The sequence below is a fragment of the Enhydra lutris genome, unplaced genomic scaffold, assembly GCF_002288905.1.
Source record: "Enhydra lutris kenyoni isolate GAN:26980312 unplaced genomic scaffold, ASM228890v2 scaffoldscaffold144, whole genome shotgun sequence".
Lineage (NCBI taxonomy): Eukaryota > Metazoa > Chordata > Mammalia > Carnivora > Mustelidae > Enhydra > Enhydra lutris.
This window is the reverse complement of record NW_019154228.1, coordinates 315,261-342,634: the sequence shown is the minus strand read 5'-3', so window position 1 is coordinate 342,634 and position 27,374 is coordinate 315,261. Positions and strand designations below refer to the sequence as shown.

At 60.9% G+C, this 27,374-nt stretch overlaps 3 protein-coding genes across 6 annotated transcripts in view; 1 reads left to right on the top strand and 2 right to left on the bottom strand.

Moving 5' to 3' along the window:
- Window positions 1–3,072: 3,072 nt before the first annotated feature.
- LOC111140005 (nucleolar complex associated 4 homolog) lies at window positions 3,073–8,620 on the bottom strand. Of its 3 annotated transcripts, XM_022492397.1 has the most exons (15): window positions 8,504–8,620; window positions 8,226–8,346; window positions 7,751–7,857; window positions 7,392–7,499; window positions 7,040–7,189; window positions 6,863–6,962; window positions 6,725–6,759; window positions 6,259–6,309; window positions 6,067–6,178; window positions 5,845–5,905; window positions 5,577–5,687; window positions 5,330–5,490; window positions 5,156–5,238; window positions 4,941–5,054; window positions 3,073–4,854 (listed from the first exon to the last, which is right to left on the bottom strand). In XM_022492397.1, exons 1-15 carry the CDS (start codon window positions 8,618–8,620, stop codon window positions 4,735–4,737), a joined length of 1,551 nt encoding a protein of 516 aa, XP_022348105.1. In that variant the 3' UTR covers window positions 3,073–4,734. The 3 variants fall into 3 exon arrangements, with proteins under 3 accessions (XP_022348105.1, XP_022348106.1, XP_022348104.1); XM_022492398.1 differs by lacking the exon at window positions 8,504–8,620 and having other exon boundaries at window positions 7,751–7,860; window positions 8,226–8,276; XM_022492396.1 differs by lacking the exons at window positions 8,226–8,346; window positions 8,504–8,620 and having other exon boundaries at window positions 7,751–8,207.
- Window positions 8,621–8,870: 250 nt separating this feature from the next.
- Window positions 8,871–14,393, top strand: LOC111140009 (DEAD-box helicase 51). 2 transcript variants are annotated; one of them, XM_022492406.1, is made up of 15 exons: window positions 8,871–9,159; window positions 9,255–9,406; window positions 10,412–10,562; window positions 10,859–11,004; window positions 11,090–11,161; window positions 11,252–11,358; window positions 11,485–11,593; window positions 11,677–11,822; window positions 12,027–12,219; window positions 12,299–12,414; window positions 12,502–12,618; window positions 12,816–12,917; window positions 13,020–13,083; window positions 13,176–13,310; window positions 13,548–14,393. In XM_022492406.1, the coding sequence occupies exons 1-15, from the start codon at window positions 8,871–8,873 to the stop codon at window positions 13,572–13,574; spliced, it is 1,926 nt and encodes a 641-aa protein (XP_022348114.1). In that variant the 3' UTR covers window positions 13,575–14,393. The 2 variants fall into 2 exon arrangements, with proteins under 2 accessions (XP_022348114.1, XP_022348115.1); XM_022492407.1 differs by lacking the exon at window positions 13,548–14,393 and having other exon boundaries at window positions 12,799–12,917; window positions 13,176–13,267.
- An 8,779-nt stretch (window positions 14,394–23,172) lies between these two features.
- LOC111140003 (E1A binding protein p400) overlaps window positions 23,173–27,374 on the bottom strand; it is a 97,116-nt gene continuing 92,914 nt past the window's right edge. The window contains exons 53-54 of the mRNA XM_022492393.1: window positions 26,563–26,640; window positions 23,173–25,822 (exon numbers count right to left, since the gene is read on the bottom strand). Of these exons, the coding sequence (XP_022348101.1) occupies window positions 25,550–25,822; window positions 26,563–26,640 (351 nt within the window). The 3' untranslated portion in view covers window positions 23,173–25,549. The remainder of the gene's footprint in view (window positions 25,823–26,562; window positions 26,641–27,374) is intronic.

Below are 27,374 nucleotides of genomic sequence, written 5' to 3'. Positions count from 1 at the left end.
TTCCCCGTGCACCTCCTTGCGGGGCAGGAAATGCCACGCCCCTGAGTTTCTGCAAAGGGATACACATTCTGTTTCCAGCTCCCATCCTGGGAAGGGCAGGAGTGGGGTCTCTGTTGGTCAAGATCCCCCATCCCCCTGGGTTGGGTGCTGCCCAGGAGGGATGTATGGGCTGGGAACAAAGAAGTTGCATTTGACACTGGGGGATGGCTACATGGTGACAGGGGAGGAGAGGCCACTGCTGCCCCACGCAGAGGGAAAAAGGGAGGGGCTGGGCCATCCGTGAGAGCCAACCCTGGAGTCAGGGTCACACCCACAGCACTTGGAACCTGAGTGCCCCCCTTCACTACCTGTCCTCCCCCACCCCATGTTGAAAGGCCCATCATCCCACCCATGCTGTCCTAAGACACACACAAGAGGCCGCTGGTCCTCCCTTACCCGGGAGGCTCCTGCCTGCCCTGCTGCCCCTGGGGCCTGGACATTAGTTCCGGACGCTCCATCCAACGCTGCCTCCACTGACAGTTTCTATTCCGGAGGCATCCCTCACCTGCTCTCTGGGCCTGCGTCCTTCCTGGGAGCCAGGCAGAGGCCAGCCCCCAGTTTGCTCCGGGTCTGCAGACCCCAGACTGCAGGGCAGACAGCACACAGGGCGGCTGGGACAGGACCTTCTTCCTACAGAGCACAGCGCAGGGGCTCAACCCCACACCACGAGTCCACCAGGGCTACTGATCCCTGCCCGAGGACGAGGGCTGACACAGCCCGGCGTGCAGGACGTTCAGCCCGCCTGCTGGGGGCTTGCGTCTGCCTGAAGCAGGTGACGGGATCTAACTAGATCCAGACGGTAGTTACACGGCATAAACGCACCAAATGGCACTGAATCGGGCACCGAATTAGTTTTAAAATGGCCAACTTAGATTGGGTGGATTTCATCCCAATTTTTTTTTTTTTTAAAGATTTTTTATTTATTTGTCAGAGAGAGAGAGAGCGAGCGAGCGAGCACAGGCAGACAGAGTGGCAGGCAGAGGCAGAGGGAGAAGCAGGCTCCCCACAGAACAAGGAGCCCAATGCGGGACTCGATCCCAGGACACTGGGATCATGACCTGAGCTGAAGGCAGCTGCTCAACCAACTGAGCCACCCAGGCGTCCCTTCATCCCAATTTTTATAACCACATCCCAAATATTGCATAGAGCATACTTTAACAGTGTATCTGAAATTCCAAAAACTGTTGTTAAAGATTTGCTTATTTAATTTCAGAGGGAGCACGTGCAGAGAGGGGCAGAGGAAGAGAACCTCCAGCAGACACCTGCAGAGCACGATTTCATGACCTGAGCTGAGATGGAGAGTGTGACGCTGGGCCCACTGAGTCACTCAGGAGCCCCTCCAAAAAAAGTGTTTTTGGGGGGAGCCTGGGTGGCTCAGTCATTAAGTGTCTGCCTTCGGCTCAGGTCATGGTCCCAGGGTCCTGGGAGTGAGACCTGTGCTGGGCTCCCTGCTCGGCGGAGAGCCCGCTTCTCCACCTCCCTCTCCAGCTCCCCTGTGCTTGTGTCCCCTCTTGTTATCCCTCTGTTATAAATGAACAAAACCTTAAAAAATATAACGTGTTTTTTAAAAGCTCCAGCTCGAGCTAGGGCGTGACAACATCCCCAGCAGCAAACGAAGCAGGGACGGGCAGTGAGGTAGGGCTGTGGGCTGGGTGGCCAGGCGGAGGCGCCAGAAAGCACGGCCTGAGCTGGCCCACCACGGGGCACTCCCGGGAGCCGGTGGGGTGGTGTGTGAGCGGCTGCTCCAGACCACCCAGGACGGCAGTACGGGCGCTGGAGGGGATGAGCAGCAGGTGTTGGAGAGTCAGGCACCAAGGCTGGGAACCGCGGGTCCTGCCAGAGCAGCTGGACCCTGGGTCGGCGCCTCCCCATCTTCCCGTGCACTTCAGCTTTGCGTTGCTTCTGTAATTGCAGTGATAAATGAACCCAGAACCATATTTTTTTTTTTCAAAGATTTTACTTATTTATTTGACAGACGGAGATCACAGAGAAGCAGGCAGAGAGAGGAGGAAGCAGGCTCCCCGCTGAGCAGAGAGCCCCATGCGGGGCTCGATCCCAGGACCCCAGGATCATGACCCGAGCCGAAGGCAGAGGCCTTAACCCACTGAGCCATCCCGGCGCCCCCAGAACCACGTTTTAATTAGCGAACCAGCAACTGGTTTGCAGAAAAGCCTTGTTGTGCTGTTGAGAGCACAGCCTGAAGCAGCCCGGCCCTGGCCTCTTGGTCCCGGGGTGCTCACGGACTCACGGTCAGCACGGTACAAGCCCCAACAGGGAGAGGCCTCCGCACCAGAGAACCCCCAGCAACTCAGACCAGCCCCCGGAAGGCCAGCCCGAGAGATCTGCTGCAGGAAGCCAGCACCGTCCTGGGCACTGCGCGCCGACACGGCCCCAGCAGAGACGGGCAGCACTCAGACCACGGACACGCGCCGCATGTGGGGTGGGCAGCTGTCCCCGCAGGGACGGCCACAAGCTGCCACGGAAGGTAAGGAGGCCCTGGAAGAGCAGAGGGCACGGCCCGGGGGCTGCCGGGACCGGTGAGAGGAGCCTCTGTGCAGACGCAGTGCCGCCTGACCTCCTCGGGACGGGCAGACCTCCCAGGCCAGTGACCGCCAGGCCCCACTCCGGCACCGTCACTCAGATCCCGGAGGGTTCCGGAGTCCCTGACTGTCCCAGCTCGAACATCCCCGGACCAAGAGCCCTGACATCTGTCAGGTGCTCAGGCTCCCAGCCCAGAAGCCTGAGAGGCTGTCCTGGCCACCCCGGTGCAACCGCCCCTGCCCCGCGTCCATTCAGCCAACCTCCCCAGGAGCAACCAGCCACGGCCAGAGGGGGAGAAAGGCCAGCCCGGGGGCCTAGATGGCTCGGTGCGTTGAGCACCCGACTGTTTCAGCTCCAGTCGTGATCTCAGGGTCTTGGGATCCAGCACCACCTCTCCCCCCAACCCCAGTCAGGCTCTAAGCTCAGCGGGGAGTCTGCTGGTCTTTCTCCCTCTGCCCCTCTCCCCGCCCACGCTTGCTCATTCACTCGACAAATAAAATCTTTTGGAAAGCTAAAGTAAAATAGAAAAAGAAACAGCAGCCTGATACCAAATGTGCCCAAGTGCAGCTGCCTAGCCCCGGCAGTCAGGGGGCACAGCAGCCTCTGTCCAGGCGGTGGGAGTCCCCAGACCTGCCAAAACGAGGAGGTCTACACAGAACACACGATGCTGAATTGGGGGGGGGGGACCAGAAAACCTGCTTAAGCCTTTTATAATTTAACTTTAAGTCAACGGCGTTTCTTTTAATCGGTGAGCCCCCGGCCCACCCACACGGCCCCCTGGTGTCCGCACACAGAAGCTCAGGCAGGACATCTGGTAGCCAGGAGCCTCGGGACAGCCCCCACAGCGCGCATGAGCCCCTCCTCTCTGCCAGGCAAGTCCTGGGCCCCGGGGCTGAGGCAAGGAGCAGGTCAATAATGAGCCTCCTCAGTCCCGGCGAAGGCTGGCGTGCACAGTCCATGGACTACTGCAGGACAGCAGGACCATGACGATGCAGAGAGTGCCGCATGGGACACACAAAGTGGAGCCTCCCCAAGGCCCCACTCAGCCCGAGGTCTGAAGAGCAGGGGCAATGCAAGGGACAGCTGTGAAAACAGCAGAGCAAAAGCCCTGGGGCAGGAACCGGCCTAGGACGGAATCCTGCAGTACAGCTGGGGGCAGGGGTGCTAGCGTCCCTTACTCGCACAACCCTATACAGAGGAGAAGCGCTCCTTCACCACCCCGGCAAAGCCCACACCAGGCACACCAGGTCCTCAGCCACCGGAGCAGCTCCCTAGAGGCCAACCTGGCCAAACAATGGCCCACTGTGACCCCAGGGCGCTCCTGCGGGAAGGGGCTGTGCGGGGAACTCAGACAGGAGGCTGCAGGCAACCAGGGTATCCCACCCCCACCTGTGCCTCTGCCAGGCCCCCTAGCCCACGCACGCTGCCGTCACACACGGGATTCCTCCGTCCCCAGACAAGTAGGTTTTCCAGAGGAACTTGCATTCAAACAGGGTCACCTGACAAAAATGGGACCTCGAAGGAACACACCGGACCGAAATAAGCGCCTGGCCCGTGGCTGCCGGCACCCACTCTGCTGACGGACAGGATGGAACGGCAAGCGGCCTTCAGCTGTAACTCCCTCTGATGGGGGACACACACCCTGGGACCCGGGGATCAGGGGACAAAGGGGTCCTCCTCAGGACCTGGCCAGGAACGGGCATGAGCGCTCCCTGTGTGCCCCAAGACTAAGCAGGACAGAGATCCGTCACTGTCGCTCCTGGATCACAAAGTCCAACTCTAGTGGAAAGATAGAGGACTTGACCCAGACCCTTGCATGATACAAGGAGCCCCGGGGAGTCTGGGGTGCCCAGGAAAGCTGGCAGGGCTGGCAGAAGCCACTTCCGTAGGCCCGTCCCCCCCAGCACCCAGCCTGCACCCCCCAGGCTTCGGTGAAGGGGGAGGCCCCTGGACAGCACTTTCCAGCGGCGGCGGGGAGGGGGGCTGCCGGTGCACAAGGCGGGCCGGCACTGTGGACATCGGCCCGTGGACACGGCCGCCACAGGAGCCGGGAGACAGGTTCAGCGGCTCCCCAGACCCCTCACTGCCCACAGTCCACCCTGTTGGCTCTCCCACGAAACCACTGATGGGGCAGGGGGCGGGGAGACCACAGGGTCAGCTGAGTGTGAAGTGCTGCGCGCAGAAGTCGTCCTGCTGGCCCAGCAGACCCCGAGCGGGGATGAACTCCAGCGGTACGGACCCCTGGCCCTTCTTCTTCAGGTCCCGCTCAAACACCTGCAAGGCACAGGCAGATGACACGCCCGTACCGTGAGGTCCCTGCACTCCAGCCACCCAGGCCCCAGCGGCCCCCCGGCCCTCACCTCGAATGCTGTGAGCTCCAGCAGCGGGGCGATGCTGACCTCGGGCACAGACAGCGCCTGGTTGATGACGCTGGCAGCCTGGGACACCTCAGGGTGGTAATGCCGCTGGAGGGCCTATGAAGCACGTGATGTCACCTCCCCCGGCCCCGGACACCGGCCCAGGCTCAGGTCGGGCGGGGACGCGGCAGGGAGAGTGACGCGTCCGCCAAGCTCACCTGCAGCTCCCACAGCGAACTCTCCAGAGCTCGGCTCTTGGCGGGGTCCTCCTCTTCGGGGTCATAGGGGTCGGCATCCAGCTCTAGGAACGAGACCAGGCCCTACTCCACAACTGGCCCTGTGGACTCGCTGCTGGGGGCAGGCCCCCCGGGCTACCCAGCCCCCGCACTCACCCGGGCCCAGGGGGCGGTGCACGAGGACGCGGCAGGCGGGGTGTCGGCGCAGCAGGTCACAGATGAAGGGCAGGACCATGAGCAGGGCCTCAGGGGGCGCGGTCAGGGCCAGGCGGGACAAGCGCTTGGCGAAGGCAGCCACCAGGTAGGCGGGCAGATGGCTGGGTGGGACAGCGGGTGTGAGTGAGACCCCCTCGCCCAGCACCTCGGTCCCTGCTCTGGGTCTCAGCCCCACCCCAGCACTCACGAGGACGACAAGAAGAGATCGGCCAAGTGGAAAAACCGGGCCCGGTACTTCACGTGAAAGACGGATGGGTCCAGGAGACCATAGAGCTTCCGGTAGAAATCAGGGTACTCGCTGGGGGGGCGTGTAAGTGAACAGCAGGCACGGGAGTGGAAACAGGCAATGAAGAGACAGAGAGTGGCTTCCAGGGGCTCCGTCCCCTCTGCCATGCTTCTCCAGCCTGACCCCCACCACTGCCCCCGGGGCCAGCCCAGCCCAGATGAGCACTCACAGGTTGTGCTGATGAATCAAGATAAAAAGTCCGTTCAAGGCCAAGAGACTAATGGCTCCCCCTGTGGACACAAGCGCAGCTGTGAAGCCCCAGCCCACCGCACCCCTCCAGCTGGGGCAGGAGTCCATCAAAGCTGGAGGCCACCAGACCCGACTTCCCCGGTCCAGCCCGGGAGGGAGGGCAGGGTCCTGAGCCGCCGGAGCCCAGACCGCAGGCACTCACCCACGTCGTAGGCGCGGGTAAGGAAGTCGATCATGAGGCTGGGCTGGGCCAGGTGCGGCAGGATGGAGTCGTGCATGATTACCAGCACCTTCTTGTACAGACTGAGGGGCAGCTGGCGGGAAAGCAAAAGGTGTGGGTCCACCTGCCCTACTCCAAGAACCCTGTGAGCCAAGGGGCCCGTCCCGCCCCTACCTTATGCTTGAGAAAGCCGAGCCACATCCCCTGGAAAGCCTTCCTGTGCTCCTACAGTGGGGGGGGGGGGTGTCAGACCTGCACACAAGGTGCCCACCCCAGTCCCCTGCCCTCAGAAGAAACACTGCCCGTACTGCCTCCCCCTTGCCCTGTGGTAGGAAAAACTCACAACCCCAAATGCAAGAATTCTCGATGACACAAGAAATGCCCCGCCTGGATCCTCCCCCTACAGGAGCAAGTAAGCGTCCCATCTGTGACTGCCCCCAGCAACAAGGGCCCGCTGAGAGTCCGGGAGCCAGGCACCGGTGCGCCACCCCCATCCTGGCCCCGGTCCCTGTGAGGAAACCCCACGACTGCCTAGGCCAGGGGAAGGGCAGCTAGTCCTCTTCCTGTCCCACACACGCTGCCTCTGCCTGGAAAGAGCCTTTGTCCCAGGAAGGCCCCCAACCCCTCTGGAGCATCTCACCTTCAGATGAACGACCTTCCACGTGCGCGGCAGCTCTGTGAGAAAAGCAGCGGTCAGCGGACAGGCAGGAGAGGGGCAGCCCACCTCGTGTGCCTGCCCGCCTGCCGGCCGCCCAGGATGCCCACTGAGGATGCTCACCCCCGTGCTTCACGTAGAAGCTGGAGATCCCACGCTCCTGGCGGGGGAGACTCACAGACGACAACAGCGTGAAGGCGTTGTTCCAGAACGTGAGCGGCACCTGCAGAAGGCCTGGCCTGAGCACGGGCATGGCCACCACCCACCCACTCCCCCAGCCACATGACCCAGCCGGCTCACCTCCGGGTGCCTGTCAGTGACGCGGCCCACGGTGTCCGTGGCCGCCTGCATCGTGTGGTAGCGGATGTCGTCGTGCTCCAGGTACTCCCGGAACCGGGCCAGGAGCAGCGAGCAGTCGTCCTCCGGAGACAGCAGACCTTCCACCACCGCCTAGATGCCGGACGGGGAAGGGAGCCTCAGTGTGTCAGCCCACAGCCAAGCGACCACCCAAGGAGACCACCAAGCCAGCAGGCTCACCCTCTGCTGCGTGGGAGAGTCTGGCAAGCGCACCACACTCACTAGCCCCCTGCACCAGGCCCCATCCCAGCTCTGGCCGGAGGTTTCTGTGTCCTCCAGCCCCAGCGCTCCCCACCTTGAGGAGCTGGCGAGGAAACAGGTAGTAGCCGTCCCACTTCGGTTTCTCCAGGGGGTGAGCTCCTTCCAGCTGCACAAACTTCATGAATGTGCTGAGAGCCAGCTCCTGCGGACAGCAGGGAGCAGAGTGGCCAAAGGTCCTGACCACAGGTGATGCCCGCTGTCAGCAAAGCCACAGAACCCCCCAGCTCGCCGACACGGCATTCCCACAAACACCGGGACACGAACACCAGCCACACGGGACGTGAACGCAGCCCCAGGTGGGCCCAGGATCGGAGGCGTAGGCAGCCTCAGCCCCGCGTCCGTGCCTGTGGACAGCCTGGTGCAGGCACCGCGGGGGAGGCCAGCAGGACTCACCTTAACCTCGAAAGAGGGGTGAACCAGGAGTTCCTGGAGGCGGTTGAGGCAGCTGCGGTAGCGGTGCCGCATCCACACCTTGTACTTGCGTGTAGCTCCCTGAGAGCCTGCTGGGAGCCCCAGGTCAGCCCCCGCCCACGACTCTCCACCACTCCCTCCCTGCCAGGGACACTGTCCTGGGGTGGGAAGAAAGAACCTCCTCCCTCCAGGGCATGATCTGTCACCCAAGACAGAAACGGACCCCAAGACAGAAACGACCCAGGATGGGAACGTGTGGCACAGCTTCACCAGATGCTGGCCATAAAGGCAGACACTGTGGTCACCGAGCCACAGGGCTCTCTCCGCCGCGGCCCCCAGCACCATCCTCCTCCCACCCTGGGCCCGCGGTGCAGCTTCCGGGCCGAGTCTCCTCCGGCCTTCCCAGAGCGTCGACCCCGCAGCCAGACCCCAGCCCGGCGCCCTCGGGGACGCTCACCCGCCATGACCGAGTCCTCGGAGGGCAGCTGGCCCACAAACAGCTCTCCCCGCTCCAGCAGGGCCCCGAAAAGACGGCTGCACGCGCGCACCGCCTCCTGGGTCTCCTCGTGGTCCTCGGACTGCAGGGACAGGCCGGTCGCGGGAGCCCCCACTTCGGCCCCACGCCCGGCCCCGCCCTCACCCGCCCACCCGAGCCTCCCGCCCGCGCGCCCCCCGACGCCCCCTCCCCGGCCTCCAACCCCGGGACCCCGGCCGCCGCGACCCGCTCGTCCCCACCTGCAGCACCGCCAGGATGTCGAACACCGCGTTGGCCTCGCCGCGGCTCGCCAGCACCGCCTCCAGCAGGCGGCCCAGCGCCCGGCGCACGCCCTCTGGGCCGGAGTCCTGCTCCATGCCGCCGCCGCCGCCGCACGCGACAAGAACCCGAACTCGCGCGCCCGCACCCAGCACCCCCGCTGACGTCACCTCCCGGCGCAGGGGGCCTCCTCTACGCGGCCGCCGTCGCCCCGCCCCGCTGTGACGTTACCTCCCCGCGCCCGGGATGTTCCGCGAGCGGCCGCCGCCGCCCGGTCCGTGACGTCACCGCTCCGCGCCGCTGCCATCATCGCGGCGCGTCTGGCTGGGAGGCGTGCGGCTGGCGGGCATGGCGCTCTTCCACGTCGCGCGGTACTCCGGCCCCGAGGCGCCCGGGGCGGAGAGCGAGGCGGACGGCCGGGCGCGCGCGCTGCTGGAGCGGCTGCAGTGCCGGGCCCGAGAGCGGCAGCAGCAAAAGCAGCCGCAACAGCAGGCGGCCGCACGAACGTCAGAGGCGGCTGGGCGGCGGCGGCGGCGACCGCGCCGACCGCGGAGGCGCGAAGGCAGCGGGGCGCCGGGGAGCCCGCACGCGCCGCCGGGGAAGCGGCGGAAGGTGGACGGCGAGGACTCGCGCGCAGGTGGGGCCGGGCCGGGCGGGAACGAGGGCGCGGCCGTGCGACCGGGGCCCGCGGGGTGCTGACGCGCCGCCCCCGGGCCCGCCTCTGCCGTGCAGGGAGCAGCGAGGAGGCGCCGGGCGAGAGCGGCGCGGACGCCGAGGGCGCGGGGCCGCCGGAGCACCCAGGCGGACGGCCCCCGGGAGAGGCGTCGGGGCCTCCAGCCCACGCCCTGCTGCTCGGGGGCTTTGGGAGAAGCAGGGCGCCCAAGGTGAGCGGCCCGGGGTGGGAAGGGAAGCTTTCGACGACTTTGCTTCAGCCCGGAGGTGGGTGGGGTGGCTATCGCCAGTCCCGCCCGTGCTCGGGGTAGCCCGGAGGCCCGCGCCTGCCACCGGGGAGGGTCCTTAAGTAGATGAAGAGTCTCCCCCCGAGTTGTGTGGCCTATAATTTTCCTTTTGGTTGTTCAAGCCCTGTGCAAGCTCAGTACTTCTGCGTTTAGTTGTAAGAAAGCTCGATTTTGTGAGTATAGTTAAGTGGGTTTGCAGTTGTCACAGTTAGGTCTTAAAGTAACCTAAGTTACCTGGTGTGTATGTATAAGGAGCTCCTATCCCATGTTCGCCCGCTTGGTAAAGAAAATGAGTTTCTGGTGTCTTTCAAGTTAGTCTTTTTATTGGGGTGGAGATTTTTAGTAAGTAAGGACCGTACAGAAGGCTTCTGGGATGACTGTGACTGCAGGGAAGGAAGCGGTAGGCTTGCCAGGGTGCGTGGGGGCACCTTCATGTCTGTGCCCGTGTGGAGGTCTACCATGAGTTGGGATAAACCGGGGTAAGATGGACAGCGGAGGTGAGTTATCACTCAGAAGGCAGGTGCCACCAAGGCCCTGAGGCAGCTGTGAGCCTCAGTGTGTAGGAACAGAGGTGTATGACTAGGGCTCACAGTGATTGGAAATGAGGCTGGGGGCAAGTGAGTCTCATGTCATGGAGAGTTTTACAGGCGCCGCATCTCAGGTGTGGACGTTACCCTGAGTGTGAGAGGAAGCCCCCACCCCCAGGGGGGTTTGCTCAGGAGAGTGGCACTTTCTTGTGCGTTTCTAAATTCCTTTAAAGGTTGTGTGGAAGCTGGGGAAGAGGAGGCGTATGGAAACTAGTTCGAGTGGTCGCCTGCCTTGCTGTGGCCTCGTCAGCTCGAGTGACCCAGAGCTTGGTTTCTGCAGGTCTTACTCCCCTAGCCCCACAGAGCCTGGAGTATTCACCTGGCCCCTTTCTCTTTACGGTAGGTCCAGCCTTTCCTGCCTTCATGGCTGGCTGAGCCCAGCTGTGTTGGAAAGAGTGTCACTGAAGACTTGGTGCCTATCGAGCACATCCCTGCAGTGCACCCCGACATGCAGAAGAAACTGCGGGCACACGGCATCTCGTCCTACTTCCCAGGTGCTGGGGGCCGGGGCGGGCACGCCTTCAAGAGCGTCTGCACCAAGAGCTGCACAAGGCCACAGTGCAGCAGCTGTGAATATGGGCTTCTAGGCACGTCCGGCTTCGAGTGCCATCTGGGTTTTTGGCATCTTTGGCCACCGGGCCTGATGCTCCCAGAGCCTCTGGTGCTGTCTTGGAGTGCGAATGGCCTAGAGATCGTTGAGGAGGAGCAAGGCTACTCGTGGCTTCGGCGCCTGTGTTGATTCTGGGTGTTCGTGCATGTTGTGACCTGTGTCTCCTCCTCCTTTGTCTAGTCCAGGCAGCAGTGGTCCCTGCCCTCCTGGAGAGCACAGCCAACGGGTTTCTGGTGGCCAGAGGTGGCTACCGGCCCAGAGACCTTTGTGTTTCTGCCCCGACAGGCAGCGGGAAGACTTTGGCCTTTGTCATCCCTGTGGTACAGGTCAGTGTAAGGACCCCCAGCCTCCGAGGGGACTCTGCAGGCAGGGAGCCGGCTCTGCTGACAGGGTGGGTCTCGTCCCCCTCAGGCCCTGCTCGGTCGAGCTGTCTGCCAGGTCCGTGCCTTGGTTGTGCTGCCCACAAAGGAGCTGGCCCAGCAGGTTCGTGCACCCTGCGCCTCCGGGTCAGACCTAGGATCTGTGTCACTGTGCTGCTTCGTACCAGCGTGGTGACGGCCGCTTCTTCTCCAGGTGAGCAAAGTGTTCAACATCTACACAGACGCCACACCTCTGCGTGTCGCTCTGATCACCGGGCAGAAGTCACTGGTCAAGGAGCAGGAGAGTCTCGTCCAGAAGACGTAGGTCCTGGGGGGCTAGGGGCTCCTCAGGGAACAGGGAGAGGCTGTCTGAACCCTGTCAGCAGGTTCCCTGTGGTGTTGCGGGGGTCGGTGTGGGGCCCTTGGCTGAGCCACTCTGCTCCTCAGAGCAGACGGCTTCCGCTGCTTGGCTGATGTGGTGGTGGCCACCCCGGGCCGCCTGGTGGACCACATCGACCAGACTCCAGGATTCAGCCTCCAGCACCTCCGATTCCTGGTATGCTGCACCCCAGAGGAAGGCCGGGGTTTGGAGCTGGTGCTGGCCTCAGCCACCCAACACCAGGCCTCCTGCTTCCCCAGGTCATCGACGAGGCCGACCGCATGATAGACAGCATGCACCAGTCCTGGCTGCCCCGGGTGGTGGAGGCAGCCTTCCCGAGCGATGGTGCCAAGGATCCCTTTGTCCTGCTCCAGAGGCGGCAGCCCCAGGCCCCCACCGCTGCCAGGTACCTGAAGCTGAGCCCTGCCCTGTTTTTGGTGCGTCCGCCCGAGCACAGCCCCATCAGGCTTTCCCTCTGTCTCTGAGACCCGCTTGGCCTCAGGCTGGTCCGGTTTGTTCTGGGGCGGTCAGTGTCTGGGGGGATGGCCAGGGCTCTGTCAGTTAGCTGGCCAGGCTGAGACTGCTGTCCCATCACCCGCTCCCCTTTCAGTATCTCTTGTCCTCAGATGCCCCTGCAGAAGCTGCTCTTCTCGGCTACCCTGACGCAGAATCCGGAGAAGCTGCAGCAGCTGGGCCTCCACCAGCCCTGGCTCTTCTCCACGGGGCTGACGCACAGAGACCCCGGAGACAGTGACGCAGACAGGGACTCAGGCGGGAAGTACGCCTTCCCAGCCGGACTCTCGGTGAGGGGGACGTGCAGGGGCGGGAAGGGGGAGCCGCTCAGGCACTTGGGGCCTGGCCAACCCTGTGCCATCCCCACAGCACCACTACGTGCCCTGCAGCCTCCGCACTAAGCCACTGGCCATCCTGCACCTGATCCTGGAGAAGAATTTCTCAAGGGTCCTCTGCTTCACCAACTCCCGTGAAAACTCCCACAGGTGAGGCCCCAGGGGGTGGAGGGGGAGCAGAGGGGAGACGGGCTCCAGGCCCTGCCCACTCGGTTCTTTCTGGCTTTTCCCACCCAGGCTCTTCCTGCTAGTCCAGGCTTTCGGAGGCGTGACGGCGGCGGAGTTCTCCTCCCGCTGCGGGCCCGGCCAGAGGAAGGCAGTCTTGAAGCAGTTTGAGCAGGGCAAGATTCAGCTGTGAGTGCCTACAGAGAGGGGAGGGGACGGCTCCAGCCGGGTAGCAGCCTGGGACCCCTGCAGGGGGCTTTCCTGCGGGAGACTCAGCTCCTCAGCGTGGAGGCCTCCCTGGCAGGCCCAGGCGGGGTCATGGGCACAGGGCGTCGGGGGCTCCCAGCCTCAAGCAGGGCCCGCCCACAGCCTCCGGTGTCCCCCAGCCTCATCAGCACAGACGCCACCGCTCGAGGTATCGACGTGCAGGGCGTGCAGCTGGTCGTCAACTACGACGCCCCCCAGTACCTGCGCACCTACGTGCACCGGTGAGGGTCTCATGCCTTTGGAGGGAGAATCCGTGGAGGGAAGCCCCGTCCCATCGCACCCCCGTGCGCCATCGTCCTGGAGGTAGTTGTGTTTGGTTTCAGGGTCGGAAGAACCGCCCGCGCTGGGAGAACCGGACAGGCCTTCACTCTGCTCCTCAAAGTGCAGGTCCGTCTGCTGCAGTCTAACCGGGGGGCGGGGGCCTCTGCTGGCAGCACTGCTCGTGGAAAATGGGACCCCTTTCTCTCATTGGCCTGCAGGAGAAGAGATTCCTCCGCATGCTAGCGGAAGCTGGGGTGCCAGACATGACGCGGCACGACGTCCCCAGTGAGCTTCTGCAGCCGCTCGTCCCGCGGTATGAGGAGGCCTTGTCCCAGCTGGAGCGAGCCGTCAAGGTGAGGGGCTGAGGTGTTCCTGACCCATGTCTCATGTCTGGGAAGACCGAACAACAGCGTGTAGGAAGGGGCGAGGGTAGGAGGGTGGGGCGGGGTTTCCAGCCTTGGGAGGAGGGCTGGGGCCAGAGCTGCACCCACGTGAGTGCTGGGCCATGCTGCTGCTGCTGCTTGCGGGTGGGGAGCCTCAGGGGCAGGGCGCAGGTGGCGCCACAGGGCCTTTGCCTCTCCCTGCCGCAGGAAGAACGAAGGCAGAAGGCGCCCTGACGGGCTCGGGGGACAGGCGAGCTGAGCCCCCTGCAGAGCAAACCCTTCTACCCTGTGCCCTCTGCTGGGCTCAGCCACTTCCTTTCCGGAAAAATCCTGAGCAGCAGCTGCTGGATACAGAGCAAAAGACAGATTCCTTGGATTTCAGAGGGAGCAGCCAGCAGAAAGGGCCTTCATCCCCCAGCGCACTGCCTCCTCGTGCCAGGCCCCAGACAGTCGCTACAGCGGGCCTGGCACTGGGCAAGCTCAGGCCTGGGTGAGACGCTCACCAGGCAGCCTCTGCCTGGGGCGGGGATCTCGTGAACCTGCTCACGTTACTGCAGAACTGACAGGGCGGCATCCGGGACCCCGGGTGGCCTCAGGGTGTCTGCCACGCTGCACATCCATGAGGCATTCCCGGCGCTGTCACGGCTTCCACGCGGGGCACAGCACACCACGCGGCTGGGGGTCCTCTCCACGGGGATGAGACAAACCTCACCACCCACCAGAACGTGCACCGTGAACGTAATGGAAAACAGGCTTCAGAAGCACTGAGCCGACACTTGTGTTAAGGATTTTTGTCCAAAGTTGCATGCTGATATTAAAACAAACTTGAAGAAACCAGAATGGAGTGGTGGCGTTTGGTCTGTCCTGAAAGCATGCTCTTCGCTGCGGCAGGGTAAGGTTCGGAAAGAGCCACATGGTTGCTTCTGGGGCCGTGCGAGGGCACGGGAAACCTCACACTCAAACAGCCACAGACTTTTGGATGGAGAGCAGCCTTCATGTGAGACCAGCTTACGTCTCCAAACACGGGCTGCGCACGGCCCACCCACCACCACCCGCTCCCACCCCCCCTCGCTGGGGCCTTGCTGGCTGCTGGAGCCTGGCTGGGCTCTACATCCAGGGGGGCAGTGGTCAGGACCCATCGCTGGGGCACCACCACCACAGACACACCAAGCTGCCCGCTCGCGGGACAAGCTCTCACTTCCGAGGAACCCAGGCTCGCGGAGGGCGGCCTTCATCCCGGGCTTCCTTGCGGACGTCCCCTGGACTCTGGGAACCCGAGGCTAGGCTGATGGGAGGGCCTGTCCCACCGGCACAGCAAGGTGTGTGCTTACTGCTGTTCTGTGTGTTACCTGTCGCGTCCGCTCATGCGTGACGACTGCTGGTGGAATCTGTGTTCGGGAAGGGGAGACCTGGATACTACACGCTCCAGACTCAGAAACACACATCCCGGACATGGATGCGTGCGCGCGGACAGCTTGTACGCCTGCCCCCTCCGCTGGACTCTGGGACAGCTGGTCTTCAGCTACTTTTCAGCTACCCCGTGTCCTTTCACTGCCTCACTTACTTATTCTCGGCTTCCTGAGTCGTCCTACTGCAGTCGCTCCTGCTCTCCTCTCACGTCTGGGGCAGCAACGGCTCTAATCGGCGTTGGTCCTTCGTATGCTGACCGTTGCTAACGTGCTCTTCTCCTTTGTCTTACATACATATACATAGATAGATATATTTTTTTAAGATTTTACTCATTCGACAGAGAGACAGCGAGAGAAGGAACACAAGCAGGGGTGAGTGGGAGAGGGAGAAGCAGGCTTCCCGCCAAGCAGGAGGCCCATTCTGGGGCTCCATCCCAGGACCCCAAGAGCGTGACCCATGCCAAAGGCAGACACTTCATCGACTGGGCCACCTAGGCGCCCCTCCTTTGTTCCATAGTTTGCCATTTCAGGAATGTTTTAAAATTCTATATTTTTATTTAAATTCAGTAAGTTAACATACACCGTATTGTTGGTTTCAGAGGTAGAAGTCGGTGACTCAGCAGTTGCATACAACACCCAGTGCTCATTCTGCCACGAGCCCTCCTTCCTGCCATCCCCCCCGTTACCCCAGCCCGTTACCCCACCCACCCACCACCCCTCCAACAACCCTCAGTGTGTTTCCTATGATTAAGAATCTCACACGGTTCGTCTCCCTGATTTTATTTTTCCTTTCCATCCTCTGTATTCCTGTTTTGTTTCTTAAATTCTATATATGAGTGAAATCACATGACATTTGTCTTTCTCAGACATCTTTCTCGGTATCGCTTAGCACAATACCCTCTAGTTCCATCCACACCAACGCAAATGGCGAGAGCTCGTTCTTTCTGACGGCTGAGTGATACTCCATCGTCTAAATGAACCACATCTTTATCCATTCATCTGTCGATGGACATCTGGGCTCTTTCCGCAGTTTGGCGATTGTGCACGTGGCTCCTATGAACGCTGGGGTGCACGTGCTCCTTCGGATCCTTACTTTAGGGGCAGCCACTGCTGGCTGTGTCTCCTCATCCACGTGGCTCTCCTGCGAGCCCATGCTTCCCGTTCCTGGAGCCCCTTGTGAAAGGCTAACGATCTGCACAGGGCTTGCATTTGTGGGGGCTGCTTGTGGTCCCACTGCTGGGCCCTGTGCCTGCGCGTCCACCACCCCGGGAGGCGACGCTGCAGCTGCGGTCGGGGGGGGGTCCCCACCTTCAGAGCAGGGCTCCATATCTGCAGCAGGTGCACGCGGTCCATCTGCACCGTGAGCAAAGAGCCAGCGAGAAGCTCGGCAAACAAGGTAAGAATAAAAACCTCCCAGAATGCCCATCCCTCCGAAGCCAGCAAACCTGTATGCGCTAAAAGCACAAGGTCAAGTGTGTCATTTTCTGGAACGTCCTCAGTCACTGTGATCTGTCACCGCTGACGCCACGGAAGCACACGCGGGTCCGTGTTCCACGTTCCTTCTGTACGCTCTCGTCGGTGCAGATCGCCGTCCCGGGCAGGGTCCTCACCTGGCCTCGGAGAAACGCTCATCCTTGTTTTTAAGACACCGGAAGGCTTGCTCATTTTACGCCGACACGGTGGTCCAGGAAATGTGTGACATCTCAGGAGACGCTCGGGGGCTCCCCACAAGGACCTCCTCTGAGCGCAAACTCGGAATGCTCCCAGGACTCGAAAACCCAGTCTGTGCGCACACGGCAAGAGCAGGTCTCCCAAAACACACCGTCTTCCTGTCGGCCCCCCCAAGTCCCTACAGCACAGGCTCCCAAGTGGAAACACTTATAAATGCTCCTGGACTTGTTTCAACATGGTGCCTTTCGATACTTTTCTTTGGGTTTAACCCAACTTGTTACTCACCTAAAGGATATTTTTTTATTTTATTTATTTTCTTACTTGTACCCTCCTCATCCACAAACGTACAAAAAATTTTTTCTGTTAAACATTTCCTCAAATGTGTTTCATCAATTCAATTTTAAAATCCTTCAATAAAGCAGGTCAAATCCAGGGACAACAAACAGTGCTCTACAGTCTGTGGCACAGAAGCCCACGGAGACTTCCAGCCCGGGCCACGCCTCTGCAGAGGGTACAACCAATTCCTACCCAACCTCCCAACCCCGCCCAGCCCCTGGCTTCAGACCGGACTCACGACGCTCTCCCTGGCCGGCTCTCCCAGGCTGCCGCGAAACCGGCCTCTTCCTAATTCCACGCGTCCCTCCGGCGAGTTGACCTGTGCTCAGCCACCAAAATGCTCCTGATTACCCGGTGCAGCCCTGAAGGGTTAACCAAGAATTAAAGACAAATTAGTACCCAACTATCTTTCACGGAGGGATCGCCTCTGTGCTGGTTTAGCCTTCCCATGCATTTTTAATTTCTGCTTAAGGCTACAAATTCTTAGGGCAGGGGCCAGCCAATTTTCAGATAAATAAGTGATAAAAGGCTCTTGACAAATACCAAAATCCTAGCAAAACGGGGAGAGTGCTCACAGGCCATGATGCAAACCCCAAGACGGCAGCCCTTACAGCCTGTCTGGCGTGCAGCACGTGGCTCAGGGACCGTCCACACTTCCGTGGCTGCTGCTGTTCAACTAGACACAGGCGAGCCTCCCAAGAAGGTGAACAGATACCGGGAGCTGCAGCCCTCGGAGAAGGAGGGTGCCGCCCAGGGTCAGGCTGGTGTCCTTGGTCCCCGCCCGCCCCTCCAGCTAGAGGGGCCCACACCCCTCCCCACACTGGGCAGAGGAAGACAATCAGACAAATGCAGGAGACTCTGCCACACAACATGCCAGGGCCACGAGCCCCAGCCCACCCACCCCCCCCCAGCCCGTGGTTTTTCTAAAGCACGCAGGGAATCGTAGACTACATCCCAAGCCATCAAACAAAGAAAAATTTTAAGGCTCAAAATCACAAGAAACGTTTTGATTGTAAGGAGCAGATATCTGGCACACCCCCAAATATCTGAAAATAAGTATTAAATAAAATCTTTAAAGTGTAAAACCTTTGACAGGAATTCCACATTAGACATATGTGTCTCCATACAGAACGGGTAAGGGGCCTACCAAGTCACTAGCGGTGTCTGCCCAGAGTCGTAGTTCGACACCTTCAAGAGACACACAAAACCTCCCAGAACCACAAATCCCAGACTATGCTGCTGAACGCGTCTCTGCTCATCCTGAAATCTGGATAGAAGTGACTGCGATCTGTGGCACCTGCCAGCTCACCCCTTCTGTCCCTCCTCGGGAAGGGCACACACTCCTTCCTGCCGTCCTTTGCTGCGCATGTACCTCCGTGTTTCTAAACACAGGAGAGGGCACGTGAGCGCATCCAGATGGTGCAATGAAACATTGTTGAGTGTCAGCTCAGTGTCGAGCTCCGCAGCCGGCTTTCCTGGCTGACAAAAGGAAACCAGGCGATGTAGGAGGCCCTGGAGGGAGTGGGGGACACTGAGGGTCAGACCCTGACTGCGCTGATAGCTGGGTTTAAATCCCGGCTTTTCCTCCAATGGTCCACACGACCTGGGATAAAACGCTTAGAACCACAGACAGTTTTCAATTTGTCCAAATAAGAAACTCAGAAACACAATCTTAATTGTTTAACATTATTTCATTATTTCAACATTTCCAAGATTCTAACCACCCCACTTCTCTTGACTAAAACTATTTGGTGACTCTGCCCTGTCTCTGGCCTCAGGAACCCACTGCTGGGCTCCCCTCCCGCCCTTGAAAGGTGCGGCCACCCCCATGTGAGACACCACGTTGTACCCTCTGCGATGTGTACCCTCTGCGATGAGGCACGTTGTACCTCCCTTGGGACTAAGTGGATCTCCCCCCTCCACTGGCCCAGCCCCCACGTGCCCTGCAGTGCAAGGTCCTCCCCACGTGAGCGACTGCCCACTAACCAAGGAGACTCACCTCTGCACCTGTATTTACTTAAATTAAGGAAATACACCCCCAGGGAAAACTATGAATACCATTTCTGTCCAAGCACCAAAGGGACCATCCCGAGCCCGTGAAGCCTCTGCACCCCCTCACCCCCACCTCACCCCTGCTCCCAGGCTTAAAGACAGCATAGCTGCCAGCAGGGGCGTGGCACCCAGCAGAAACACTGAACAGAGGGAAACAGAGGGAAAGCATCAGGAAGACGGAAGGGAAGCCGACAGCCAAGCCCCCGAGGAGCTTGACAGACAGGAGGACACAGAGAGCTACCTCCCTGCTCCGGACCCCGAGCGGACTGTGACACAGACGAGACGACTGCTCGAAAGACTCCTCTCGTCCTGGTCTGCCGTCCTGACAAGTACAGTAAATGCTTCCATTTCCGATCCTCTCTAAATGGCGCCGCTGTCCCAGGTCCTCGTGGCCCGGAGGCAGAATCGTACCAGCCTTACTTGCTCTGCAGGCCTGGCCCGTCGGGGCCCCGCCGCGGTGAGCTCTGCGCAGGGATGCCCTCCTGGCCCACAGGCTGGCCGCCGCAAGGATGCTGGCGCGTTGCTGGCCGTGGGGCACGCGCAGCTGTCCGCACAGGACACACGGACGGGGCGCCGAGGGTGCTGGAGACCATGCGGAAGGCCGCGGAGCAGCATCATGGCGGGCGGCGGTGGCCTGTCCGGGAAGAGCTGGTGACTCTGCACACTGCCGCTGTGCTCACGGTCTCTCCCGCCCCGCTCGGACCTTCGGCCGGAACGGAGCACGTGCTCAAGTGCTCAGTGAGGAAGAAACTTCTCGGAAACGCGATCTGCCCCTCTGGGTGCCCGCGGGTGTGCAGGCGGCGACCAGAGAGCGGCCGGGCCTGGGGAGGGCTGGCCCGCCCCGCGGAGGGAGCCCACCGAGCACTCGCGGGGCTGCCCGTCCCCGGCCCGGCCGTACTGCTGCGGGCTCCGCTTCCGTCCGGGGAGCCGGGCGGCCGGCCGGGTCCTGCCCCCACGACAGGGGCCGCAACTCACGCGGAGGGAGCCCACGGCTCCCCGGGCTGCACCTCGGCAGCGCGGCCCCGGGGCGGCCCCCTGCCCACCAGCGGGCGTCTCGACAGCGGCCCCGCGACGGCTGGGCCGTGAGCACGCGGAGCCGCGGCCGTACGCGAGCCGGAGAACACACGCGGGAGGGCCCCGGCTGGACGAGGTCGTCGGAGCCCTCCCGCCCAGAGCGGGGCCGGGGCCGACCCTCCGTGGGGACAGGGCTGCAGCCGGACGCGCGCCGCAGACGCGTGAGGGCCATTTTCGGGGTCGCGTGTCACAGCGGGAGCGCGCAGCAGCCGTGTCTGCGCTGCACGTTCTCAAAGCGGCCTTGTGACGGCCTTTATCTTACCTTCGCAGCCACCGCGGAAGGTAGTTTCTGGAGCCCAGAGGAGCCTACACTGACCAGGCAGCCTGGAGCGGCGCCCCCGCAGCGCGCAGGCGCGACGCGGCGCAGTGCACCCGGAGGCCCGGGAAGAAGGGGCGGGGCCTGCGCGCTCACTGCCGGCGCCTGCGCACTCCGGAGGTCTCCGCGCTTCTGGCCTCCCGCTTCCGTCGAATCCTCGCGTCCTCGTGCCCGCCACCGCGTGCCCCCCGCCGGCACCATCTGCCCAGCGGAGCGCGCGCGCTGTGGACGTGGCGGGGCCAGTCACGGAGCAGGACCCAGGCGCCCAGTGAGAAGCGGCCGTGGCCGCGCGGGGAGAAGGGTCCAGGACCCCCGCAGACTGGGGAGGGGGCAGAAAGTGCAGGTTCTTCGCCTGGGATCCGGAGCCCCCAAGCGCAGGTGCTGCTCCCTGACCAGGGAAGCGGCGTGGCGGGGCCGTGGATCCCGTCTCCCTTGCTCACAGCCCTCTCCCCAGAGGCAGACACCCCTTTCTAGGATTTTCTGTGCATATCCAGGCATATAGGCCATAGCTCCATTCGGAGAGCATCCCACACGATTCTGCACTTTCCTATTTACTGAGCCTTGGCAGGACCCTACCTTGTTCTGGATGGCTACGCTCTAGGGCGCCGGCGTGGCTCAGTTGGTCAAGCGCAGTCTGCCTTCAGCTCAGGTCAGGTCATGAGCTCCGGGGTCCTGGGATCGAACCCCATCCATGTCAGGCTCCCTGCTCAGCAGAGAGCCTGCTTCTCCCTCTCCCCTTCCCCACTGCTCCTCTCTGGCTCCCTCAAATGAATAAAAAATCCTTTTAAGGGCCGCCTGGGTGGCTCAGTGGGTTAAGCCTCTGCCTTTGGTTCAGGTCATGATCTCAGGGTTCAGGGATGGAGCCCCACATCAGGCTCTCTGCTCAGCAGGGAGCCTGCTTCCCCCACTCTCTCTGCCTGCCTCTCTGCCTACTTGTGATCTCTGTCAAATAAATAAAATCTTTTTAAAAAAATCTTTTTAAAAAATAGCTACATTGTTTCTCTGAATGTACATACCATAATTTATCCAGTAAGATGAAACCTTTGGAAGATTATTTGAGGGTATGGGCGATGTGGGCCAAGGACAGAGAAGGGAAGAACCGCTGCCCGGAACCTATGGCAGAAGTCCCCCTCTTCTCTCCCCTGAACCACGGCCCCTAATCTGGGCCATGGAAAGCACATTAGCAGAGGCTGACTGGGATCTGAGCAGCACAGACCAGACGGTCAACAGACCTAAGTGAGACCTCTAGAGCTGGCTGTAGTCAAAGGGGCCTGCAGGCGAGCCTGCTGGGCACGTTTCCTGTTAAACCGAACTGAGATGCCCCTATGCGCTGGAGGTGGAGGCAAACAGACCCCTGGGCTCAGACACGGACCCCACGGCAGCCAGGTAGCAGAACCACAGCACTAAGCAGCCGCAGCCCCACCTCCAATGCCCACAGAAATACAACCTGGGGCCAGAGGAGCACACCCTAGGCCTCCCGTACAGTCGGCAAGGACGTGATCATAATACAGTCATGGTGATGGAAAGGTTCAGAAATCACAATCTTCTCCGCTGGGAATAATCTACTGAGCACAGGTGGCAGAGGCTAAGAGATTTGCAAACGTCCCAACTGCCTCGGGAGAGGGGTACACAGGAGGAAAGCAGGGCCCCGAGGAGCAAAGTCACTGGCCCCAGAGTGCAGAGCAACACATCCACGGGGCACAGGGTCCCAAGCACCCCATCCTCTCCACACCAAGCACCTGGCAGGGACTTGGCAAACAAAGGGTCCTAAGTGAGCTGCCCCTGACTTCCCCCACCCAGGTCTGTGGATGCAAGTGACGCACAGAGGAGCCCGCACGCTTGGCTTGAGGTAGGGGGACGAGAAATGGGAGCCTGGGGCCACAGGACCACATGGCTCCCGGGCCCCCATCCCTGCAGTGGAAGACAAAAATAACCACAGATTTCCCAGGGTGCTTCTTAGCAGTGTGTGAAGTTGTGCATTTTTAATTAAAAAGTATATATGTTTTTGGGGCACCTGGGTGGCTCAGTGGGTTAAAGCCTCTGCCTTTGGCTCAGGTCATGATCCCGGGGTCCTGGGATCGAGCCCCGCGTAGGGCTCTCTGTTCAGCGGGGAGCCTGCTTCCTCCTCTCTCTCTGCCTGCCTCTCTGCCTACTTGTGATCTCTGCCTGTCAAATAAATAAAATCTTTAAAAAAAAAAAAAGTAGATATGTTTTGTTACTAGCAACCTTTTTTTTTAAGATTTTATTTAAGAGCAAGCGAGGGAGTGGGCAGGGGAGGAGCAGAGGGAGAGGGAGAGACAAGCTCCAGTAGACTGCGCTGCGCACAGAGCCCGACGTGGGGCTGGATCCCAGAACGTAGAGATCACGACCCGAGCCCAAACCAAGAGTCGGATGTTCAACTGACTGAGCCAGCCAGGCGCCTCCCAGAAACTTTTTTTTTTTTAAGGTTTTATTTATTTGAAAAGGAGGGAAAGGGAGAAGCATGCTCCCCACAGAGCAGGGAGCCCAATGTGGGGCACGGTCTCAGGACCCAGAGAGCATGACCTGAGCTGAAGGCAGACACCCAACCATCTGAGCCACCGAGGTGCCCCCAGAAACTTTTTCTTTAACAAAAGGAAAAGTAATCAAAAGCAAAAGAGATGATAAAGCAGGCCGCCTGCTCAGAGGAGTGCTGGGTAGAGTGCGTGTGAGGCCCCACCTGACCCTCCACCCGACGGGGAGCACCAGGTCACACGAGGACAGCGGTGTCCACACATACCAGGTAGTCCTCCGCCTCCGCAGGGAGCGTGTAGCTTTCCCTGAGAACCACCCCACACACTCCACTCCTCCCACGGCGGGGGTCAGTCAGGAGAATCAATTCCTGGCCTCCAACCCCGCATGCCTTCCCGCTGTTTTCTTCACACAAATCAAACAAAACTAGCATCTTATTTTAACTTGAATACTAGTTTTCTACGAAAGAGAAAACGAAAAAGCATAGAAAAAGGTCATTTTATTATACCTTTTGTTTGCTGGGATATCAGTGCCCTTTTTAAAACCCTACTATTCAAGTACAAATGCGTATGTTTACAAAGTATTTACAATTTCAGTCTTCTTCCTTTATATTTGAAACGTGACAGCCGTGTGGTGACACAGGGGACAGAAAGTGGTGACGACCGCCTGCAGGCGAGCCCCGCCTCTGAGGCATCACGTGGGAAGAGCCCCAGCCCAGCCCCCTGGAAAACAGCCCAGCCTCGGTCAGAGCCGGCAGCTGCCCCCGCCGCGCTGAAGGAGGGAGTTGGACAATGCTCCAGCGGTGGGCCTGACCGCCGGCCCCGCATGCTGTCCTGGCCGGGGCACCGGTTCTTGGGCCATGCGGGAGTTTGCGGACAGAACCACGCCACGCTCGCGTGGAGCTCAGAAAGGACAGTGGACCCCTGACAGCAGAAGACGGAAAGAACCACAGCCGGGGAGGAGGTTTCCTGCAGCAGCTGGTGAAGCCGGGGGCCACCGGTGCATCTAAGTCGGACAAAAGCCAACAGTCCGCCCTGGGTCCCACGTAAGCAGCCAGGGAAGGACGCGGCCTCACACACGAGGACCGCTCATTCATGCACTGAGGCAGGCAGGGGCCCCAGGCCACAAATGCTGGCACGCCGACTTGCTTCTGTCCCAGCGGGCGGCCCGAGCAGGGTGCGCCAAAGCGGGTGTAAACAGATCCTCTTCCTCCGCCAGGCCAACTGCCAGCGCCCCCAGAAGTGGGGGGCCAGGCGCACCGGGCACACAAATCACGCCGCACCTCTGCACATCGGGGTAGGAGAGCAGAAGTCCCTGGCATGCTGTCCTCTCCTGGCAGCACGGGCCACGCCAGAGGGTGGTGGTGAGAACGCAGGTCACAGCACTGCCTCCACACAGTGCAGCGAACTATCATGTTAAGTCCCTTCCATTTTTTTCAACACTTGATTTTTACCTTTCTCCAAACTTCTCACCCGAGCTCAGTAATGCGCTGCCCCGTCGCTTCAGTAAATGCTGCCATGTTACCATCCACATAAATCGATGGGAAACCAAAACTATGGTCCGCATTCCTTCGTGCCACTCAGAGTGGTACACGGGGGAGGACACAGAAAACGAACAGTGAGACTCTCTCAGAATGCCCACACACACCCAACAGGACCTGATTTTCTGGACCCACAGCAGAAGAGAGCCAGAGCCAGCGCACAGAGCGGGGAGCCCGATGCGCGCGTGGGCCTGGGAGAGAGCGTCCAGGTAAGCAGACATCATCGGCCAAACACACCCACTGCAAACACTTATACTAGCTCACTGCAGTGAAAAAATAAAACAGAAGCAAACACGGGGCCTCCTCTTTGTCCCTCAAGTGCGTCCCCAAATACTGCATAGAAGGTCCTCTGCTTTACACGGACCCATGAGGGAGTGCATCCGCTCCCAGGCACGACGCTGGCCTCACGAGAAACAGAAGTCTGGCTCATCAGCCCGCGAGGAAGCACTCACGCCACCCACGTCTGTCAGGGACCCTGCACCCTGACCGCGGAGGCTGCTCCATTGTCAGCAGGTCCCGCCTGGGCTGGGCGGGAGAGCGATGGGGTGGGGGTCCGACCCTCACACAGCAGTCCAGGCCCCACAGCCCGAGACAGGAGCCTCACGGAGTTCGCCGGAGCCGCTCCCGGGTGTTCCGTTCACACACGCGCTTCATCCGCCAGCCGGGAGTGTCTTGGATGTGCTGAAAGGACACCCACGGCACCGCGGGCGGGCCCGGCGTGAGCCCCATGGCTGCTCTTTGGAATGAAAATTGTCGGGGACGGTGAGCCTTCACATGGCCGGAAGCAGGTCATGAATGTGCCTGGAAACACCTCGGAGGAGGGAAAGAGAAAACCACACTGGCCGCCTCGGACCGGAGATGATCTCCTCAGCTGACCTCTCTCCTCTCCGAGGACCAGAACGCGCGTTCAGGTAGGAGTATGGAGCCAAGCAGTGGGAGACGCTGTCCAAGACCAGATTTCAGGTTCAAGAGCTCTCCTCTATGACTCACTGCCCCTCCGCGTGGCCCCGTGCAGAACACCGCACACACACGAGAGCCGGCACTACCGCTCTGCAGAGACGGGAAGCTGAAGCTGCCAGCAGCACCTCCGCCGTCGGTCACCGGACATGGGCACAGGGGCATGGACCACGGCTCACCGCCCCCCACAGAGTGGGACGCAGGACAGTAAAACGATGACACCACTTTGTTTCCATTATAACCTCCCCGGGGCCAAACGCCTCCAACGACACGGTTCCACGGTTCAGCAATAAATAACGTGCCTGCTCCTGACTCGGCGGTGGAGTGCCCGGTGGCCCGCCCCGAGGCCAGCCCGCCGCTGCGACTAGGGGCACGGGGGCTTGGCGGGCGTCTTCAGCCGGACGGCAGGGACTCGCATCTGCAGCTTGGGCTGCTGGCCGGGGCTGTCGGAGCTGGCCGGCACCTGGGCGGGGGCGGCGACGCCGGGGTTCTGCAGCTGGCCCGCCGCCGTGGGCACCACCTGCTGCTGCATGAGCTTCTGCTGCACCACCTGTGCGGTCGCCGTCACCGTGGGGATCATCTGCACCTGCTGCCCGGCCGCCGTCGCCTGAGTCAGGGTCACAGTCTGCGGGGAGGCCTGAGCCGAACGGTCAGAAATCACACACGGCCTAGTAACACGGTCGACTAAACGTTCTTGGGGGTGGGGGTGGGGTTCAGAAGCTTCTGTGAGATGTGAGAACCACGTGACGTATCACGGTACGACCTCTGGTTTCCGACCACACAGAAGCAGGGAAGAGCCACTGAATGAAATCACTGCTGCTTTTGGGCAAAGGCGGACGGCGGGGGCCTGGGGGCGGCATTTGGCTTCTAGTGCATTTGGTGCCTTGGAATCTACGTGCCATGGGACTTTGAACAAAACGGTGTTCTGTTAAGGTGCTGCTTTACACAGCCACATTCTGCAGCAGTACATAAAAGGCAGGAGCCTGACAGTTTGGTGACAACGGTCACTGCTGTCCCCAGTAGTACTAACACTTCCAGGACCAAAGTCACCACGAGCAGACTGTTTTGTGTTTCCCTAAAACTAAGGCATGGGGGCTTCGGCTCGGAGGACGCATCTGAAATCGCCAGCGGATCTCAGGTCCCACAGACGGACGGGCTCCTTTCGGACACCTGGCACTGAGCTTGAACTGGCTGCTCAGACTAAGTGTTGTCCCCAAATTAATCTTCTCTGAATTATGAACATCAAAAGTGATTCTCTGATAGTTAGTCTTCTACTTTCTCAGGGTGAAAACCAAAAACCCCCCTGAGGGGAAACGTGAAGGTTACCGGAAAGCCCGTGTGGGACTCCCGGGAGGGCTGTGCGTCTGCACGTCCTACCTGCTGGGAAGCAGAGGCCACCTGCTGGATGCCGGCCACGGGTGTCTGCTGCTGGACCACTTGAGGGAGTTTGGCAACCTTTGAGGAAACAAAACAAAACAAGCCAAATGTAGAATTTACATGAACGCGTGCACAAGAAGACTGTCCCCTCTCCTTCCTTCTCAGTTCTTAACACAAAAGCAGGAACAGACCAGGGGCCAGATGCCACTGCAGAGCAATTCTCCGTTTGCTGGCCGGAGCCCCTCAGCGCCTGCTCCCGCGGAGGAGCGCCCGCCTCCCTCATCTGCAGGCAGCGGGCACCAGCAGCTCGCCTGCTCTCATCCTTCAGTCACGGCTTCTCTTTCACCAGCAACCGCTCCGGGTTTATGTAAGAGAACTACACTGAGGACACAGTGACTCAGACTGACTCACGAAAGTCCCCTCTTCAAGTCTGGGCACCGTTCCAGGAAGGCACCCTCACCGAGAAATGATCTGGACCAAGCGGGGTTCAGCCCTGTTCCAAACGCGTGCCAACATCTCAGGGCAGCTACCGTATCACCTTGTGGTGTTTCCCTCCAGCACGACGCAATCCTTGCTCCCGACAAACCTCTCCACCCTACGCCGCCTGTCACGCGCCATCCCACACATACATGGCCGCCTCAACACAGTGAGACGGTTCAGGCCCCGTGTCTACCCTGTCGGGGTGTCAGTCCAGAGAAGCACAACAGGTCCGGAGCAGCCAGCTGCTGGGGGCCGGGATACCCCCACCGGGTCTCTAACTGGTAGGACAGGGCCAAAGTAAGGCTGCCCGAGACAGTTCTGCAGGAAATGTG